Below are 23,320 nucleotides of genomic sequence, written 5' to 3'. Positions count from 1 at the left end.
ATGTCACCCATATTTGTAATAACGCAATCGAGAAATATGTAGAGTCAAGAGCTGTCGCGCTTGATATTTCTAAGGCATTTGACCGTGTGTGGTATGAGGGTTTACTGGCCAAACCTCGATGGTATGGCTTGTGTATGACTCTTCAACTTTCTGAAAGAACGGTCCCTGGCCGTCGATGGATATCTCTAGAATCCTTTTACTATTAACGCTGGTGTCCCCCAGAGATTCACTTTATCTCCAACCCTCTTTTCATTGTATATCAACGACTCAGTGAAAAAAACAAGAATCCAAAATATATTGCTCTGCTGACGACAGCACACCCATCTCCTCATTCCATTTGGATTCCAGAACATCGGCTGTAGTTGCACATCTTCACCAAGATATCTTAATGCATATCTAAATAAGGATCATCCTAATGCATTATTTATGATAATTCCGCTTTCTGCCTTGATAAGTTTGTTGGGGTTAAAATGGACACCAATATGACTTGGCATAATCATGTTGCTGGAATTGCAAAGGCGGCTCCTCAAAAATTCGAAACACTCTTCTTAACCAGAAAACTGGAGAATTGTTCTCATGAGCTCATGAGCTCCACCCCTGAAGTTATATTAATAATAATAATAGCTTTATTGTGCATAAATTACACACAAATTACACACAAAATATTACCTGCTAAGTAATACAAATAACATTTATGAGCAATAAGGTAATTACCTAATATAATTCAATTTTCTTCAGCGGTAAAATTGAAAGAAAGAATATGATAAATACATCTCAGTTTGCAGAAAAGTAAAGGAAAACACTACACTACAATACATTACTCCATGCTGGTCAACAAAGTTGATTTCAAATGATGTTTCACTTCATATAAAGATGAATTCACGAGAGGAATCATCCTGTTCAAAAATAACGGTGCCAGATAGGAAATGCATCGTTCGCATTTAGATATAACATGGTTTGGAATGTTGAAATTATTAAACCTGGTATTGATGCTACGGATATTAGAACGACGTACTATAGGCTCTAATAAATACAGGGGTATTTTGTTTTTGATGAGTTTAAAAAGAAATATTGTGATCAGATATTCCATTCTACACTTTATGTTTAATTCTCTCAATCCTATCAGAAAAAGAGTAATGTGCTCTCTATAAGGTACACAGCAAACAAAACGAATACAAGAATTTTGAATGTGTTGCAACTTTTGTCGATTATATTCCTGTAGATTTTGATAGGTGTCGGTGAATTATTCTTATTCTTTCCGATTCTCACTACTTTGATGCGCTGGATATCGAAAGAAGGGGCTTACGCTTGAATAATTTCAGATACCTTCTTTTCATCTCCTTCTCCTTTGTTGGTGACTGATTCATTGTGTTGCTGCTGAACATTATACATTATTATGTTTTTCTCTCGTCGCTGCCTATCATTTATTTCATTCAAAATGGCATTCATATTATAGGTTTCTCTATTTTCTTTAAGCTTCTTCAGATCTTCCTGAAGTGCCTTGATCACTGACTTGAGATCTTTAATTGCTGTAATTAGCTCCCGACAATTCTCACAATCCATTTCCTTGGGGGGTGTTGGGATTGGAGTTCGACAGTCCTCGCACCTATAGACGGGACCTTGTATATTGATGAATGTGGAATATTATTCTTTACTCATACCCAAACATTTGGCATGAAAGTACTTCTTACAAAAAAGGCACTGTATGCCAGGCGATCGATCGTTGACTGTTTTGTTACACTTTTTGCAAGCGGACGCCATATCAAGCTGAGTAATTCACTGTTTTTTTTCCTGGGAACTTTGGGTAACGTAAGTTCACAATGGTGTTTGATATAAACGAGATAATCGTGATTCCGAGAAAAAGAAAAACGGATTCAGAAGGCAATGTTTTACCACTTAAAAACACGAATTTCACTGAGCTCGCAGAAATACGTGTTCACACGAGGACAGCTCAATACAGTTGTCGGATTTCATCCAGAATAAGCCATCTGCCTCAATGGAGATACAAATATCACTTGCAACGTTCATTGTATTGAACATCGAAGAAAGGGTGGAGATTTGTCTCTCCTTTAAAGATACTTCCACGGAAGGTGTTCAAGTCACTTGGCACATTTGATTCCAACAAGAACAGTACATATCAGAAATATGCGACGAACTGTGGCTGCTCATCGTTTTAAGGTTCAACTCAATACACTTCAAACTTCACTGCTCGAGAAATCTTTCATTCGGAGAACGAATGCGAACGCTTTGATTCAAGTGCCCTTAATACCAGAAATACTAGTATTGATATATTTCAAGTATCAATTAATTTCAACGTGATTTCGAGCAATATTCAAGTTTTCTTGCCTTCTAACTCGATTACATTCTATACATTTCTTCTGACCATTTTTACTAAAAGGCGTCAATACAATTATGCATCTTAGAACATGCAGATTCTAATTACATGTGTCAGTTCAGAACGCTATTTTTCTAAAACTGCTCATAAAAAATTAAACGTCAGGGTTTAATTGGAAGCAGAAATGAACGCCAATCAAAATGATGTGCCACTTTACCCCCATTCTCATTCAAAATTCTAAGGGTAACATTCACTCCTCCTAGGAGGTTAAATCACAAAGGCTACAACTAGTCCTTGAAAATGTCCCCCTTGACAATAAAATTGACCTGTTTTTTCGATTCCCCATATTGTTTACTGGAAGGAAGATATTGAGGGTGGGAAGTTTTCAAGTTGACACACTGTATATTCAGGGGTAAAATCAGGAGTATTTGCAACTTCCTGAACAAAATGAAAAAGCCTTCTCACGAAGGGGTGCTTTGCACAATCAGCAAAAAGATACAGTCGATTTTATCATCCTGCAATGTCAACTCTAACTCCACAGCGACCGACTTTTATATTTATTTCCCTCCTAACTCCATATACAATCGACGTCCCACTCTTATCCACTCTAGATAAAATGAACCCCAACAAAAAACACCCTACTGGCTTTGAAAACCCTGGCAGAAGTGTTAAAGGAAGCTTCAACGTGAACCCGCCGAACACCTTTCATACAACTTACATCGACATTGATCCCAGGTAGGGGGAATACTTGCGTATTGGGAAGCTCCTTCGGAATAAATCTGTAGAACTCCTTCGTGCCCTTATACCACTTGAAGGTGTAGAGGGGCTCCCCTTCCAGGTCGTAGTCGCACTGGAGCGTCACTGTATCCATAATTCTCACTGCGGGAGGTATCACAACTGAGACGTCCTTCAGGGCGATGATACCTGCAGAAAAATACATATTTCAGCTGGATTATGGTATGACGGGATATTATACAGGAGTTGCGAGATTTTTATCTTGGGGATTTGAGGATTTCGGGCTTGGATGTGGGAGAGGGCGCTAACTTAAATGCTGGATTTATTTTTCGAGAAAGGAAAATGTATCTTCTCATGGTGAGACAGACTTATGGAATGAAATATGCTATTTTCGAAGTGTGTATATCATTTTCTTACTCAAATGCTTCCAAATTATATCGGAAGAAATTTTAAAGTCAGTAGCCGTCTAGTTTTCCCTTTCATTTACTTAGTTTGAAACTTTGAGCAATATGTGGAGCTGTTCCACCATGAAAAACCCGAATTATTGCGTTGATATGTGACAATGGATGAAACATGGCTCCATCTTCCCACACCAAAATCAAAATGATCGTCATCTGAGAGGACTGCATCTGGTGGAACGACTCCAAAGCGTACAAAGACGCATCAGTCGGTTGTCAAGGTTATGGTATCAGTATTTTGGGATGCGCATAATATACTATTCATGGACTATCTTGAAAAAGGGAAGACCATCAACCGCAACAATTACTCAACGTTATTGGAGCGTTTGTAGGAAAAACGGTCTCATGCAAAACTGCATGATTTGGGCTTCAAATTGCTTCCATGTCCACCGTGTGCTGGCCTCCAGCGACTTTTTCGTCGCTGGAGGCCAGCACTGATGAGGAGGTAATCGTCGAAACTGAGGCCTATTTTGAGGCTGAAGACAAATCGTATTATGAAAATAGTATCGAATATATTGAATAATAGAATCAAATCTCATTAAAAAAAAACTCCTTGTTGACCTAAAATCTTTTTAACTCATTTGCTTGGACGAAGAGGCTTCTGCAGTGAGTTTCTAAAATGTTTTCATATTATTCAAATTGATACCTAGTTCATACCTGAACTCGGGCTGAATTATAAGTCATCAACTAGGTAGAAAAAGGCATATAATTGAAATCACTGATTTATAAAAAGCATGAAGTAGTTACAATTAAGAAACTATGATAACGCCTGAAGAATCTATTTTATAGTGAGACTCATGTTGCGGTTTGATGAATTGTTTAGTAAAATCTCACAAACGTTAGTACAATTACCATTCAATAAAGTTCAAAAAAATTCAGTGAATAGTGTTAACACCTTTTCTACCTGTCACCTGTCACCTGTCAAAGCCACGATGATTCAAACACCAAAGTAGACTATCGTTTCTCACCTATGTTGGATCATACTTCAAGAAACTCTTAGTTTTCGATAAACAAAGGTTTGACATTCAAGGGCTCTTAGACCATAACCTCAAATTTGTTAGGACTGGTTCGAGAGTAATGTATCTAACCAAACACTCGAATAATCTGATAGATCGGGGTGTTAAAGATTATGACATAAACCTGTTGAAATCTTTCTCACTTTTACAACCCCAGTCACGAGAAACTTCTTTCTTTATATCACTCCGTTGTTCGACAATTAATTTCTGACGATAGCCAATTCAATGTCAAGTAATATCCCTCCTTTCCATTGTTTCGCGAAGCCCTATTGATGAATGATTTCTGCAGTGTCATCAACTCTTCTTTTTCAAAAAAAATCGACGAATATTATGTAAAGGAGAAGGCGCGAATGAAATCTAATTTATAAAGATCGATCAATTACTGTTGACCTGGGAAAGATTGATTGCTAAAGTGGAAAAACAAGTAAATCAATTTTAAACTTTCCTATGGAGGCAAGATTCAAATTGCTTTTCTTGTCAGGCCTACACGACGATGCAAAAAATGGATTATAATTGATTCTAGACGTTTTGCCGGAGACTCGTCTGCGTTGTTTTGCATGAAAATGCGGTGGAAAAGTCGAAGGAAAATGCATTCAGCCGCTGATAGCAGCTGAGAGTAGATTGCTGGAGACGAGAGGTATTGTATAACGAGCTGAAGAGAAATTTGAACAATCTAAACAACCTTTTGAAGTGACACTCCTCACAAATAATCATTAGTAGATAAAGTAATGGTGACTTATGAAACGAAAAATTCCAGTCTCAAAGTGTGTATATCACTTAAATGCGTTCGAATTATATCAAAGGAAATTTTGAAATCAGTAGTCGTCTAATCTTCTCTTTCATAAAAGATTCATAGACTTCTGATAGAATCTTCTAGGATTGGTTCACTCTGAGGCGTTTATTCACCTTTCGAAGCTCCATATTAAAAAGTTGTTGGACTACAGTAGGAATGAACTACGATGTCTAACAGGCCTTCTCACTGGTCACTATCATTTGAATCGTCATATGCAGAGACTCGGACTGTCGGAAGACAGTGTGTGTCGCCTCTGTTTGGAAAATGAAGAAACAGCAGAGCACACAATTTGTACCTGCCCCGCTAAGGACCGAATCAGGCGTAGTCTTACCATCTGACCTGAAAGACCACTCAACATGCAAACTAATCGGCTTCGTTGAAAAGCTGGGTTTATTTGCTCGAGTGTGAATGGGTGAAAGGGAGTGTGTTGCGGGTTGTCGTGGAGACTCGAATAAACCCACTCACTTTTGATCTAACCTGACCCAACTCCCGAATGTAACTCCCTTATCGTAAAGATAGAACATGACGTAGCTCCGTTAATGATAATAATCTGATCGTAACGTGCAGCAGATCAAATGGAAGATGCAGCTTAGTGTCCTTCTGTTATGCCAGCATATTTGATATTCACGACAAGGGACTTTCATTTGGAGGAATCTAAGGTATTTCCAATGAATCTAGTAACAAAATCAACAAGGTAAATTTGTTACTAACCCTATAAGATTTTAGGGGTGGACTCTGGTAATTTGTTGGGGAAGTCTAGGGACTTTTTGAAAAATATCGTGACATTTTGGACAAATATCCTGACTTTTTGACAATTCTAGTGACTTCTTGACAAATCTAGTGACTTTTTGAGAAATATAGTGACAAAAATGACATGTGGGACCTGGAGATCTAGAAAACGGCCATTCCGGTCCTAGTTCTCTCATAGCGTATCTACTGTGGTTTCCTGGAAAATACCAATTCTGACTGAATTGCTTTACTTCATTACATTAGATGTAATATCATGTGAATCTATTGATATATTTGTTTGTTTCCATATGATTGATTGTTGAAATTTCCGTAAGGCTCTTGTAGTTCGCATGTGTAATTTCAATTGATATCAATTCGTAGAAATGAGGTATTCATAAGGTGTTTTTTCATTACTATAACAACTTGTATAGTTCAAGTAAACGATATTATGCAACCTACCATCCAACAGTTCCTCTTTAATAATATAGTTAGGGAGCTGAATATTTTGATATTTTCGTAATTCAATAATTATTATATATATGATGCAACAAGTTTTCCTTCATTCTCAGTATTTTTTTATAAACATATGTCACAAAAAGGATTTGAAGCTTTATAACTTATATTTATTATATGCGAGCGCTTTCGACAGCTGGCGGTGCTATCATCTTTCTAGCTCTACTCAACTTGAGTAGTGCCAGAAAGGAATACAAATTATTATCTATTGAAAAACTTTGTATCTCATCTTTCCTCGAATTTTTATTCGGTACACTGATGAGTCGTCGCGAATGATAGGAAGCGTTGACAAGAACTATTACACTATTCGCATCAAAATTTGGGATGTATGTGTTATCAAACCATTTCTCGAAAATATTAGCTTATGATAGTCTTCTTATGATAGTCAAAGTTGCAGTCCTCAAGTCTTCTTCCACATAATTTCAAAGAATTCGGAACCCATAGTTCACTTCTTCCGCAATGCACAATGATTAATCGCGATCCTTTGCTAGCAGGCATGCTAGGCGTACTCATTCTCGAACCATCAGTCCACCATTTGGTAACTGTGTCATGAGTGTCATACCAAGTTTCGTCCAAGTAGAAAATTTGCATTTGTTCTTGTCTATATTTAGTTATTTGTTCTAAGTATTTGTTACGCAATTCCATTATTCTTCTGCTTTTCATAACTGCTTGACGTTTGTTCATTATTTTAAATTCAAATCCTAGTTTCTTTATCCAATTCTGAAGAGTTTTGTCAAAGCATCTCACGTTTTGGCAGGAAGTATTCAATTTCTTCCTTATGATTTCAATTGTTGGTAGCTCATTGCTTTTGTAACAGTCGTATATTGTTTTTTTTTTCAATGATTTTATTACATGAACATCTAAAGGTTTTGGTAATCCCGTATCACATCGCGTCTTGCGTTCATAAGGTTTGTTTTTGACTATTTTACGTACAGTTGAGAAAGGAATTTCGGTCAAATCTGATGTTGCTTGTAATAGTGTTTTCCCTCGAAACCAAACTTGAGATGTAGATTCTCATATACATTGAAACATACTCTCTGTATTTCAGTATTCAAATGCTTCCGAATCTTATTCACTGGTATCTCTTTTTCGCATTGTTCAACATTGCTATTGGAATCACTACACTGGAAAAAGTCTGTGTTATTATCACACCCGTTATTACTATTAATACTTGTCCAAGGACGCCACATTTTGAACAGATAACAAAAATTTTTTTCAATCATAACTGCACCAATATCGAATGTCAACACTTAAATCGTGATCAGTTCCTGAACTGAACACACGGCGATAACCATCCCCGCATTCTCCGATTTCTATAGGTCACCGTAACATAATTACAAATTCAATTTCATGACCCTTCAGCCAATCATAAAACTCGGTTAGTAGAAATTATCCAATATGAACCGCAAATTCTTCAGTCCACGTGGACTAGCAGACAGCGGCATGATTTCTTTGTATTGGTTTTTTTGGCCTTTGAGGGCGTCGACACCTTTAACTATTCACAATACCAGTTACTTCGACTATACTGTCCACTTCGTTAGATACGTTAAAATGAAATGTGTGATGTGGGGGAAATGAAATGAAAGATATAAAATAACAACCCCTCATGCTCCCACCAAACATTCTTCAGGGAAAAAAACCTTTTTAGCTATTTTCTATCAACTTCCATTCGCCATTTCGTAACGCACCATTGCCTAAATGACCCATTCAACGACTGTCGAGCCGATCGAATTTGACGTCGTCGCCCACATCCAAAACATGTTTTCTCTGTCGCTAACCGCATCTCTTATTCGATCATTTACTCGCAGGAAATCGTAGCAGTAATAAAATCCCGACATGCCATTGAATTTTATCTTCTGAAATAAACAACAATCCGCTTTCAGTGTTATGTTTATGCAGGGACATTATATGGAATTTCAAAACAGAATAATAATTCCCCGTGCACCGAATAAGGCAGGAGGAAGGAAGAGATATAATTTACTGATTGTGTATAGCTGCATTCATGAAGGAAGTATTATGTACAAGTATACAATCCATAGGATAATAAGGAGTCTTCAATTCTGTTCTGTAGACAGCGTAGGTTTGAATTTTAATTTCATATTTTGCCGGCTGAGCTCCTAGAAGTTCTGGTATCTCGATGATATGCACAATGTTTCACGAATCAATATTTTGTCTTTTTGTGCCAATTAGAGTTATTCGTGTTTTCTTTCTTGCAGATACTCTAGTGTCTGATTTGAAAGCAAGTCCACCAAAGTGCAAAATCTACAGTCTACTTCAAAAATCAGATTCAAAGATTTGCCCCTCGATACATGGGTTCTGCCCATCAAGACGCCCACGATTCCTTCGATATCTTTTAGAAGGTTCATATGAGGACCTCAACAAAATTACTGAGAAAGCTGAACTGATCTTAACTGAGATTGACGAAAAATTGAGCAATAACGGAAAAGCACAAGAGTCCTGGCAGAGATATTTGAATATGAACAACTCCAAGATTGTAGACTATTTCGTTGGTCAATTAAAATCCACTATGAAGTGCACACACTGTGGACACTCATCAGTAACCTTTGATCATTTCTGGGATTTGTCCCTTCCCATACCAAAAAGATCTGGCCAAGTGAGTTTGTGACTTTTCTTCAGATGGATTAGATATGAGCAGTTATGCAGCAAACAATGTGGCTCCTTGTCATTATAATCTATATGCACTTTCAAATCACAGTGGGACTACTTACAACGGACATTACACAGCATATTGCAGACACCCATATAGTGGCACGTGGCAGGAATACAACGATTCACACGTGTTCCCGATTGCGCCAAAATCAGTTGTGAGCAATGAGGCATATGTCCTCTTTTATGAACAGGAGCGAACGAAGCAACACCTCAGGTGTGATTTTTTTTTCTTCTTTCCTTTTTTTTATAGTCTCAGTTCTTTGAATTGATTTGTATTTCATGAAAAAAAATCTTAAATGAAATTGTCAGTTGGAAAGATCCCTATGACCTCTACTGAAGTATTGTCTGCATATATAAATAATCTTCATTCTTTGATGAAGTAAGGCAAGTGATTCATGCACAGAGTGGGTCAAATTGAATACTTTCAAAGGTAAACTCAAACTAGATGAAAACTGATGGCTTAGGGTCAAATTTTATGTCAAACTTGTATTATTATCCTTTCGGAGTTACAGCATGTGTTTCAAAAATGTACATTTTCGAAAAGTTGCCGAAATTTTTTCCTATCAGAAATTTCTTGTTTCTCTGAAAACATTTCCATGCACTTAGTTACATCAATAACTATAATAATTATATCGACTACAATTTGTGCAAAATGTTTTTTAATATTAATTTATCTTATAAATATTTCTTTCAACTGATACTGTACTATACTGACTTGTTCTGTATTATGCTAGACGTAATCTAAAGAACTAATAAACTATTATTATAATTATTAGTTTCATGGCGAAACACGTGTTGCGTTTTTGTAAAATCGTTTAGTAAAAATATCGCAATAAAGTGTTTTTGAAAACGTTATTTCAATGGAGTTTGAAATAATCTTTCAAGAAATGTAGCACACATGATATTCTGCTAGAGTCATCTTTGAAATACAGAGCTTTATGATTTTCCCATGTAGACTTTGAAACGCACACTTTGATCAACTGAACTTTGGACGACACAGTAGTGAAAGAGAAAGAAATTGTTCAGTAGTAGCTATCAGATGTTGAAAAAGCTCTTCACAAACGGATAGTTTCAATAAAACTGATAACAATTTATACTATACTAGTACTATGTTGCTGTATCGCTGCTGTTCCAATATTTTGACAGAATCAGAATCAACGAACTTATGCGTGCGCAGCGTTATAGAACAGTGCTTTCAAAAAATGATTCCACAGCGCCATCTAGTGGCGAGCTACAGAAAAATTAATAGCCTATATATAATAGCCTATATATATATATATATATATATATATATATATATATATATATACATATATATTTGTTCATTGCATATTGGTGAGCCCGGTATATGAACGGGGCGTTGGTCCACCCAGCACTTCCCGAATATATTTAGGTATATACTTTTCGGAATACTCTTCAGTGGTATGATTTTATTAATAGGCCCATCAGAGGGGTAGATTTTTTCTGAAAATGAAAATTTTACATATCCTTTAAACCTTTGTCAGCCCCATGCTGTTGGTCAGCCCATAGTTATACAAATCGCTATATGAAGAGCATCTTGGTCAGCCCTACAATGCTGCCACATCGAAGGGCTGACCAGGAACGCGATCCATTTCAGTGTATCATTGGATTTCATCGTGAGGGTATCAAGTGTTTTTAAAATCCTGGCAAATCCAGTTTTTCAGAGGTAAACTATGTGTTAGTTTACCGGAAAAAATATATTAGGAAAAGAAAAAGATGCCGTTACTATTGAATATTTATGTTTCATATAGTTTCTGTATTATGTACGATTGATTACTTGTTTATTTTGTGGTAATTCATGATCACTTTAATGAAATGAATAAAAACACTTTTGTCTAAGTACCACTAGTTGATTTTATGTATACGACCAGTTTTGGGTTTGACCCCGCATTATTAAGTATTTTTTCAATACTTCAAATCAAATCAAAAATCTTTATTTCCGTAGACCTAGGGACGGCATGGAAAAAGTCACATAACTCAGTACAATTACAATGAGGTCACAATCATAAAACAACATAATTATATGATATATTACATAACATTCAGACCATAAAAGGGGTACAAAAATTAAAATTTAAAATTCCAAATCAGACTGAAAAAATTCATCAAGCAAATAAAATACCTTTTCACATAATACTTTCCGAACTTTTTGTTTAGAGAGCCTTACACTAATTATTTTTTAATGGATATTGGGAGCTTGTTGTACAGTTTTTTTGACATGATATGAGGTCCATTAGTCACCTTGGCTAACTTATGACTAGGAATTAAAATGTTATAGTTTTTTCTCAGGATGAAGCCCGAAAGAAGACATGTATCATCTCTGTTCTAGAACTTGGAGCAATTTGATTTAACGTAGATTACGCAATTAAAAATATACATGCAAGTAACAGTTAATATATTCAACTTTGCAAATAGTGGTTTACAGGAATCGAGTTTTATTTTAAAACAAATTGTTCTAATATTTTTTTTCTGGAAAATTAATAAGACACTGATTCTATTGCAGTTGCCAAAACAAATAATACAGTAATTGAGGGCAGAGTAAATATATGCATATTTATTCCAATTGAGTTGGGAATCAATAAAAACTCCTAAAATTTTTTTATAGTTTACCTGTTCAATATTTTTAATCTCAGACCTAACCAATACACTACAATCAGTTTCCTGAATTGTAAAGAAAATGGTGTTGGTTTTAAGATTATTTAGAATCAAGCCATTCTTAGAACAATAATTTTGCATGTTGAATACAGCATCATTTGCTCTTACTGACAATGTTTCACATTCCGAACCACTGACAGTAAAATATGTGTCATCAGCAAATTGTATAGAGCACTGTGGATGATTAATTTTTGAAAGGTCATTAACAAATAAAATAAATAGTGTAGGCCCCAAAACACTACCTTGGGGCACACCTGTACCAACGTTTCGAAATTCAGAGAAAAATGACCCAGTCTGAAGCCTAACTTTAACAACCTGTGTACGACCAGTTGAATAGGTTTCAATCCATTTCAGACTTGGACCACGAACGCCCATGCCAAACAGTTCATCAAGAAGAAGACCATGATGACTGATATCAAACGCTCGTGTCAAGTCGAAAAGAACACTAAGTGATTTTTCATCGTTGTCGAAGTTTGATAATACATGATTATGTAGAGAAAGGATGGCATCCTGGGTTGACAAACCCACTTGAAACCCATATTGGTTGTCAGATACGATATTTTATTTATTTAAAAAGGACACAAGTTTTGATATGATTCTTCAAATATTTTCGAAAATGGAGATAGTAAAGCAATACCTCTGTAGTTCGACATTACATGCTTATCGCTTTTTTTATAGACTGGGACGACCATTGCTTGCTTAAGTCGGGAAGGAAAAATACCTTCACAGAAAGATAAATTGATTAGATAAATCAGAGGTTTCATTATTTTCAAAGCAGCCTTCATTAAAACATTGCCTGGCAATTCATCAACCCCACTGGAATTTTTCGAACATGCGAATTTAATTATTTCCACGAGTTCAGTTTCATCTATTATAAATATCTCTGAGTAATATACCTTCTTCAACGATATCCTTAGTAATCCATGGTTTGTGTCTACTTGAATTTTGATTTTGTTTAATTTTTTGAAACTGTTTAGGAAAGGATATATCAAAAGCTTGAAGAAAAACATCATGAAAATGGGAAAATTTAGTATCGAAGTCAAATTCAGTGAAGTATAGAAAATTGCACTTTTCATACGATAATAAATTTATGAAATGGAGGATATTATGATCATTAAAATTTCTCTTCAAAAAATAATGGTATATATCAGCGGCGACGAAATTTATAGGTAAGGTAATACTTGGTAATGGGGTCAAACCCGAAAACGGTCATATAAATAAAATCAAATATAGGTAATTAGACAAAAGTGTTTTTATTCATTTCATTAAAGTTTCAGTATTCCTACGAAATCTGCAATTGTTTGACACGCGTTAACTATTTTAGCGCGAAACTCTTTGAGAACCGTTACGATCTTTGCAATGGTCCTAATGCTATTTTGTTAATTGGCTTGCCAATATTTTGGTATACTTAGAGAATAATTAAAGAATATATAGGTATGTGACGATTACAAATAAATATCATAGAATCTACTTAATTTTAAGTAATTCACTGTTTTCCAATTCCTAACTCAAATGAAATATTATTTTCCTGTGTTTTCATTTTTAGTTCGAATGGATGTTTCAAATTTGGTATATCGATTTGATGTGAATGTGTGTAGAAAGTAGCAAGTATTAGAATAAATATGATACTTCACTTAAGCTCATCAATTTTTTTTATCAAATAGACGTTACAGTTTGTTCAGGACTGTTGTATTAAATATTCATTATGCATGTATTTCTTCAAGCATTGCGATATCCATTTATCACTAGTAAATAATAAAATCATTACAGAAAAGAAAGTAGGCAAATTCGTTGAATATGTCAATTCCATCCACCCGTCAATAAAATTTACCACTGAGAGGAAGGTAAATAATTCATTAAATTACCTTGGCTCAACCATTACAAAAAATAACAATGAACATGAATTTGCAATTTTCCACAAACCATCTTACACGGACATTATCATACATAATTCCTCTACGCACTCTTACCAGCATAAAGTTGCTGCATTCAATAATATTATTCATAGACTATTGAATAATTTCCAGAGAGAGCTGAGTTTGATCAAACAAATCAAACAAAAACTACAAAAGCAAGCCATGGACCATATCTACCCAAATTCAAGATGCGATAACGTCAGTTATGAGACATTGTCATTTTTGGCTGAACCAACTAATAATATTTTTTTAAGAAAGACTGCGTAAACTTAGCTCACAGAAATAGTAAGGCAAAACTTTGGTATCGGATAGATCAGGAGTATATCAGCTGAGTTGTGACTCTTGCCCAAAACTGTATAATGGCCAAACAGGGAGATTATTTTCCAAAGAATTAAAAGCTTAGATGTAATTTTGTGAATAGAAAGACCAATTTCACATTTGCAAACCACCTTTTAGCAGAAGTACATGAGTTCAGTCATGAATATGACATGTTATATTTAGAAGAGAAGAGTTTGAAATTCAATTTTCTAAAATGTCAAGCAATCAATAGATTCAAGAATTCGGGTAACTAACTAAATGATCAATTAGAATTGAATAACCGTTACTGAATATTTTTCAAATGTGGGGACTGGGACATAAGCTCAGGTCATTTAATCCATTACAAACTTAAGTACTTGAAATGTAGGTACTTTAAATTTTAAAATTAGGTATACCAAGCATTAAATTTGTAAAATATAGTAGATAAAGATACGCCCGGAGAAGCCATTGTATGGCGAAACACGTGTCGCGTTTTTATAAAACTGTTTAGTGGAACATTTTTGGCTGTGAGTTTTAGAAAGTATTTTGAAGTGTTTTGTGTGAGAAACTTTGCCAAAAATCCGACAGATATAATTCAACGCGACAAAAGTTGTTTCTTGTTAGGAACTTAACAATAGAAATGATTGTTGTATACGTTTTTGTGAGAGATTGTATCAATTAATCTAAAAAGTCGTTCACTTATACTTCAAGGTCCTTCTTCACAGTAAATTAGAAATCAACCCTGAAAAATCATCGTTAAATTCCTGATAAAATCACTTATCCAATAGATGGCATATATGGGGTTATTTTGTTTGATATTTTGAAGAGAAGTGTGTACACATCTTAGTGATACCTTATATTATTTCACAAAAATTAGGTGTTTCGGGAAATTTACATTACTGTCTTATTTATGGAGATATTGAACGTGGCTCCTTTTGAAAAAAATTCCCTATATGCAATCAATTATTTATATTTTGAGCTGTTTTGGAATCATCCGTATCTGTGAGTATAGGTTGGAAATGAGTCAAATCACTTTTCAGTATCGTCCTTCCATTTTTTATTTTTATCATTCATTTTTGGATCCATTTTCAACCCGTTTGATATCTTGATAGAGTTTTTCAACACACTGATCTCATTTCAGATCATCAGACACGCACAGTTTTGAAAACAATAAAACCTTCTCAAAAACAAACTTGGTCTAAGGAGCAAAACGAAATATTGTCAAAAAGTTTTTCGCTCCGAAAAAAAAAAGAAGTTCTAGAATTGAATTAGTTCTTGTTTGTATCTAAAATATAAGGAAAATAAATATTCATCATTATTAAAAAATAGAAACAGGGCTGCAATCAAAGAATACGTTTACTGTTGTTATAGAAAGAAGAAATAATATTAATAATTTTCATTTGATATTTTTTTACCCATGTTGTAGTTTCATTTCATTAGAAATTATGTTATTTTTTCATACTACGTGTTTATTAGTTTACCGAACAATTTTTGTCAGCAGTTCTCAAATTGAAGAATAATACTACATTCAAATAAATGTTTATTCAACCTGATCAAATTTTTTCTGTGCTGAAATATTCCAAGTCTTTTTTATTTTGATTGAAATGTCTGCTGCAGGTTATAATCGATGATGATATGACGTATTCATCGTCATGAACAGTCAACATAATAAAAAAACATTGGTTTAATCTCCACTTCATTATGTTCAACCTGAACAACATCATACCTCCAAAAACTGAAAGGGAGTTTTCGAAAAAACTATTGTTAAGAAAAAGAGAATTGAAACTTATTACTAATATCTGTTTCACAAATTATATCTTACCTTATGCTAGTCACTCAGAATTTCGTTTCGTCATAGAAAACATACTTAGTGCGATTTTTACCTAATTTTTGAACTAAATTATATATCGGAAATCCGTAGTGCTGCTGCGGATTTTTATATTATTTATATTATTATTATTGCGGATATTATTGAAACTGTAGACATTCTGGATATTCACTATTCATTTCTCAATAAATTCATTACCAGATCATTCATCACATTTTAGATTTTTCGTTTGTGAAAAAAATGTAATTTTTCATCTACTCATTTCTACTCAGTCACACTTCGATTATTTTTGTGCAGTCAGGTTTTCAAATCTACAATTTCAAAGTCAAATCCGAAGTTTCCTGCTTAATGTCTAAAATTGATTTACACAACGCGATTTCTGTTGAGGCGTTCATGCCAAATAATTAGAATTTGAAAATCTACATTTGAAAATACAAACAGGAAACGGTTTAAAATATGTCTGTCGCACCCCTACGAACGACAACCCTCAGAAGTATAAACTTGTACTAGCTATAGATTAACGAGGTCTTACATTTTAACGTGTGATTCCGAACACTATATTGATATTTTCAACTTATAACATATTCAAATTTTTGTATCTAAGATAGTGCAGAGGTTAAAATTGCTTCGACAAGCTAAATGGAATAACGCACTGTTAGTAATTATATTATTATCCTAACTAGAACGGAAACAGTACATTTCCGTACTCGACACCGTTATCCGAAAAAGCTGATTTCGGGTAAGTAGTCGAATGTGGGAAAGTATGAGTTCAGATCAAGCATTTTTCTACAAGTGCACGCACACGAACGCTTGTACAAAAAACATCCAAAACAGGAACTTTTTCATAAAATTCTACATCTCTCAAAAAATTTTCCATTTCTATTATCGAATTTCTGCACCACGACAATCTAGTTAGAATCATGAAATGCAGCGTTGCCCGATTGTGGGCTGACCAACATGCTATTCATTGAAAGTGTTCGTATAAACGTGGGCTCACAAAGACACTATTCACATCAGGTGTATACAATTACACAGCCACGCCTCCTGGCGAAGTTTTGTGAAAGTAGGTGGTGTATCAGCTATGTGTATATGGTGTAATGGTCGGCCCAACCGAAAATTTGCTAAACGTCATTTCACATGATAACATGTCCAAAAAACACTATATACAGTGGGAAACGTTGGTGAGCCCGAAACCGGGACGACCGACGTTTCCGAGGGCTGACCAGAGTTCACATCGTATATTCTACGGGCTGACAAATGACCGTTTACATATATATATATATATATATATATATATATATATATATATATATATATATATATATATATATATATATATATATATATATATATATATATATGCTGAACTGGTTTTTCCGGGTATTTGATCCGTGTATGTGATATTATCTCTAATTTCACCGACGTTTCGACAAAATCTCATTTGTCATTATCAAGGTGCGCTTTTACGTGTTCAGAAGTTTGTTGACCTTGCTCAACTCACTTCTTACTATAATGGTAAAATGGTATTCGTTACGTGTTCAGAGATAGAGTGGTCCATAAACCCTCTACTTCCATAAACTTCAGATTTCATATTCAATACCTTAACGGGGAGATGAGGTCAACTAAGAAGAAGAAGAACGCAGGTAAAACTCAACAACATTTAAATACTAGGTAGTAGATGGTTTATGGACCACTCTATCTCTGAACACGTAACGAATACCATTTTACCATTATAGTAAGAAGTGAGTTGAGCAAGGTCAACAAACTTCTGAACACGTAACAGCACACCTTGATAATGACAAATGAGATTTTGTCGAAACGTCGGTGAAATTAGAGATAATATCACATACACGGATCAAATACCCGGAAAAACCAGTTCAGCATATTCCTATCCGTGAAAACTTCAGATTTCATATATATATATATATATATATATATATATATATATATATATATATATATATATATATATATATATATATATATATATATATATATATATATATATATATATATATATATATCTATATATATATATATAGATTTACTACTGATAAATGAATCTCCAACAATTGATAATATCAAAGAACAAACAACGAAATATATTCCTTCAGAAAAAGTGTTCGAAATGTCTACTATCTCCTTCTACACACAGGCAACACCTTTTCAGAATGTTTTTTGCCGAATTATTAAGTTAAATAGGGGTCAGAGGAGAGAAACCTCTGATTTGTCCCAATCTGTACAAGGGAAAAAGAAAAGGTCCGAGTATAGTTCCTTGTGGAGTCCCTAATTAGATTTTTTGCCTTTGGAGAGTTCTGTCCCAATTTCAACAGAGCTGTTTTAATTTCTCATTAACGAGATCAGTCAATCATTTACCATCTATCGAGTACTCAATAAGTCCAACTTTTTCGCCAGATGTGTGGATTAAGATCGCCAAAGGCACGGGATTAGTCCAAAAATATTCCTATCACATAATAATTCCGTTCAATGTTCGTATAGATACTGCACCAGGTCTGATGTTGCGGTGGTTTCTGTTGATATTTTTTCATGAAATCCATGTAGGCAAGGGTTTAGCAGAATCAGTATTTCCAAAAAACTTTAAAGTCATCATATATGCATCTTCCTAATATTTTTGAAAATATAATGAGAAAGGAAATGCCCCAATGGTCATCACCATTTTTCAAGTCACCTGCCTTTAGTATATATACTGTTTCCCATACTTTCAGAAAATCTGAAAATTCTTGCTTTTCTACAGAGAGATTTATTTTTTTGCAAGAAAAGGTGATAAACGTGATTTGCACTGTCTTATGAAGGAAGGAAGAAGCCAGTAGGTATCTGCTGGGTAAGTACTTCCCTAAGGACGATCGTCTGAGCGACACCCAGGCAAGGCGGAGGATAAGGGAGAGTGAACAGGGAGAATTGGATGAGGATCAGCCGTCTTTCACGGTTGGGGAGCTGCGCGCTATAACCGAGCAGCTACTCGATGGGAAGGCGACGGGAGTGGATGGGGTCCCCAACGAAGTGATTCGGAGGGTGACAGTTTGAAGTTGTTCAATGCCTGCCTAGAAAGAGGGTATTTTCCGGAGGTGTGGAAGCAGACAAAGGTTGTGTGGATACCTAAGAAGGACGGAAATCCTAGGCCAATCAGCCTGCTGACGGGCTTGGGAAGGATGTTGGACAGGCTTCTCAATGGTAGGATACAGGTCTGGTGTGAAAGGGAGCTGAAGTTCTCACCCAACCAGTATGGTTTCAGGGGGGAATGGATACGGTGATGACAGTTGGAAAAATGGTGAAACGATTAAAAAAGAATAAGAGAGGAAGCATTGTGGCGTTGAACCTGTCAAACGCCTTTAATACCGCGTGGGCTCCGGCGATTGCGGGATGCATGATACGTATGGGAATGCCGGAGAATGTGGAAAAGGCATGTAGTGAGTTTTATAGGGGAGCGAACAGTCACTTGTGGGACGGTCGCTGAAACGGTGAACAGAGGCTGTCCACAGGGGTCTAGTTTGGGACCAACACTATGGCTTATAGTCATGGAAGAGTGGTTCGAGAGAATGAGAAGGATGAAAGAAAGACAAGACATTGGAGAATATGGGGTGTACGTGCAGGCCGACGCGGATGGCACCGAGGGTGGCACCGTTGAAAGAATAGATGGAATCTGGTCTGGAACGAATGCAAAGCGTGGGAGGAGGAGATGTGGCTGGGGTATAATGATAGAAAAACGGAATGTATGTATATGCAGACCAGAAAGGAAGAAAAGCCACCCGGTCATAAGAATGAATGGCAGGTAAATCGAGATCGGTATGAGCGTGAGATACCTAGGAATTGTGGTGGACTCTGGACTTCTGTTCATAGAACACCACAAGGAGGTAAGGAAGAAGGTCAGTGTGCTTGCAGGGAAACTGAGAAGATGGACCGGGCGGGACATCGGGCTCAGGAGAGAAAGCATCAGAATGATATATGAAAGGGTTGCCAAACCTACAGTAATGTATGGTGTGCAGGTGTGGGGGAGTAGAAAACACGACAGTAGAGTCAGGAGACAGCTCAGCGCGGCCCAAAGGCCATTCCTGATTGCCTCATGTGGGGCATACAGAACGGCACCGACGGCTGCGCTCAGCGTGATCTCGGGTATTGCGCCACTTCATGTTGAGGTCAAGGCAGATACCATGAATGGAGGATGAATGGGGGGGAAAGGAAGATTGGGGACAGAGTGAAAGGGACGGATTAGGTACTCCCTTGGATGCAAGGAATGTTGCTGGAGGAAGCGGAGGACGAAGGTATTGGTGAGGTGTACGTGGACGCTGGAGCGAATATCGGAAACGAAAGAATGTGCATAGGTTGGGCGTATGAAAGGAACGAGGGTGAATGGGTACGAGGAAACGAACGAATCAACGAACAGAGCAGCGTGAACAAGGCAGAACTCATTGCGATTGAGAAAGTGATAAGCATATGGAGTATGAACGAGAGTGTGAGAGTGGTCAGCGATTCTGCCGTGGCTGTGGAAAGGATGAATGCGTTACGATCAAAGAATAAAAGGGAAGTAATGATACAGAGAATGATTGAGGCAAGGAAAGAAAGGGGGCACGGACCCAAATAGTATGGCGCAGAGTAGTAACCTGAGCAATCAGAAAGCCCATGAAGGGGCAACTTGAAGCCTCAACCTTGAAAACGTCACCTGGAATGTAAGAAGAATGGACAATAAGAATGAGGAGAGAAAGAGGATAAAAAGGCGCATAAGGGAAGAATGGCAGAGGGAATGGGAAGAAGGAACGAATAGGCGACTTTTATACAGGTACTGTAGAACAGTCAGATTTGAATCACTCAATTGTCGAAGAAGGCTGTCCAACTGTTCACGGAGCATGGGAACTTCCCGGGTTACTTTGCCAGGTTCAACCTGGGACCTGAGGTACCATGCCCCTGTGGCTGGGGGGAGCCCGAAACGGCAGAGCATATGCTGGAGAGGTGTATGGAGGGAGAGAAAGTCGGATGGCGCGAGTGGAAGGAGCGACTTGAGCGAGAAAATGGAGAAATGCAGCTTAGGGGAATGAATGGAAAAAAAGGGAATGGATTCACGTCGCGAATGAATGGGCGGAGAGTGTGGTGAGGGATGAAAGGGAACAATGACAGGCAAACTGCCACATACAAACCTGGGAGGAAAGGTGATGGACGACACGCGCCCCGATCCTGTTACTGGATGGCGGATGAACCCCAACTCATGTATTAATTTTGAACGCCAGATAACATAATGTATTGTGTAATTGTTATTGTTAGGTATTGCATTGATAAGTTAATAATTATTTAGGTAATAGTTAATATACAAAAGAATGTAAATTTCAATTTTCTGTTGAATTTGAATGTAATATGTTTCATGGACAATAAATATAAATGGGTCTTCTACCCCGCTGGTTTCGTCCCTTCGAGTGGCCGGCGTTATGCGTCGACTACACGAAGGGGGGGGTGAGTTCGGAGGAGTAGGAATTTCCTTGACAGTGGTGGCGTTAGATAGAGGCAAGATGCCTAGTGGTAAGGCTCTCGAGCCAGGTCAGCGGATGGCGATGGCATCATTCATTTCTCATAGTATAATTATTCCCAAACGACATACAATATTTCCCACTTCAAACATATCTATATGACAAACTAATAAAAATAGGAAATCTGAGTGATTATGACACTCGTAACTCGGGGTTACTGGCAATGTACAAACATAAAACCTTCATTTTTTAGCGATCTTTCACGTACAATGCCTGTTAGTTCTATAATCAACTTCCGCATGATTACACTACATATACTTTGATGAACTTCAAAAAAAATTTGAAATCCCTATTATCAGCTCAATATGATTAACAAATGTCGAGCTGTGCATCTACAGAACGGATAATGACCAGTCGATCACTTTATGAATTTAAGGTACTAATTAATTTGATAGATCTCAGACAGCAGAATTATTCTACAATGTGATAGAGTTATACTAATCGTAGATATTATAGCTAAGAGAAAATTGTAAATTAATATTGTATTCCCATGGTTAAGTTGAAAAACACCCTCGGGTGACACTTCGCCACTTTATCTTTGTTGAATACCTGTTATTGTTATCTCTTTACATGTGTATTCAAAGATGATAAATTCATTTTCATTATTATATAAGCTGAAGAGAGGGATAAATTGAAATTTGGAAAAAAAATTACAGTTCCAGTGTATAGAGTACAAATTCCTCTATAGATCAGTATACACTAAGACTCAGTAGATTGAATATTTTCTGAGTTATGGAGCTACAAAAACGCATGTCATCAAAACGGACCAAATTTTTGTAACAACGTAATAATCAAAATCTTCATTATGAAGACTACGAGGTAATGCTCAACAGGACTGCGACCACAAGCGTCCTCGGTTAATTTCAGCAAAGCACACCCCATCCCAATATTGCCAATTTAGGGTGTATGGTTAAAATCGTCGTGGTATTTAATTCCGGAAATTGAATTTTGCTTTACATCCGGCGAGCTCTTCTTGCAGAACGTCCACGAGGAATTTTATTAGCGCTTAATTAGAAATGGAATAATTACTTTCCGTCAAAATAAATCCATTAATTTGAGTTCTGATGGAGTCCCGGCATATCTGGTAGCAAATTGAAATTAATGGCCAGAAAACAGATGTTCCTCAATCGATTCGCTGCGGATTATATCTAATATGAAGATGGAGGGAGTGACGCAAAACAGTATAATTCTGTCTCGTTTCACGGCGTCTGTAGGTATCAACGGGTCTGCGATGTAATTTATGTCAGGAATATCACCATGAAACTCAGCTCTGTGATATGGAAATTTCGACTGGGAAATGCAGGAAGACACAGTGGTTAAAGACTATTATATCTCGTAGTTTGACGACATTTATTTCCTGTGAAAATATTCAAGGAATGTGAATCAGTCATATTCATGCAACACTGAATTAAGATTTTCAATAGACACTGTACCGCAATACGTGCACATAATATTTGTTCTCTTCTTTTATAACGTGGGCTACACAGTTCTTCCACACATCACTATTACCTACTTCATTCACTAATCGCCTTATATTTTCAAGCCCTACAGCATTCAAAGTCGGTGACTGATTACATTTCCGCAAGCTTTCTTTCATTGTGGCCCAAACCATTCCAATTGGATTGAACACACAATAGTATGGAGGCAAACGTAAGAGAATATGACCACGTGTTTCACACATCGAATCAATAATATATTCTTTTTTGAAATTACGTTGTTTTATGGTCGCCAGTAATAGCTTTTTCATTGGAATCTTTTCGGGTATTTCCATGTCATGATTTCGTATGAAATCAACAATATCTGCTTTTTTGTGTTATTGT

The 23,320-nt window shown here is 36.3% G+C and overlaps 1 protein-coding gene across 1 annotated transcript in view; it reads right to left on the bottom strand.

The window, feature by feature from the left end:
- Window positions 1–23,320, bottom strand: part of LOC111513912 (uncharacterized) — a 230,334-nt gene that overhangs the window by 151,440 nt on the left and 55,574 nt on the right. The window contains exon 2 of the mRNA XM_074177470.1: window positions 3,054–3,259. Within this exon, the coding sequence (XP_074033571.1) occupies window positions 3,054–3,259 (206 nt within the window). The remainder of the gene's footprint in view (window positions 1–3,053; window positions 3,260–23,320) is intronic.

This window comes from Leptinotarsa decemlineata, unplaced genomic scaffold, assembly GCF_025532065.1.
Source record: "Leptinotarsa decemlineata unplaced genomic scaffold, Ldec_3_MD MMD2_tig00002974_RagTag_RagTag, whole genome shotgun sequence".
Taxonomy (NCBI): Eukaryota; Metazoa; Arthropoda; class Insecta; order Coleoptera; family Chrysomelidae; genus Leptinotarsa; species Leptinotarsa decemlineata.
Note: the sequence above shows the minus strand (reverse complement) of the source record. Positions and strands in the feature narration are given on the sequence as shown.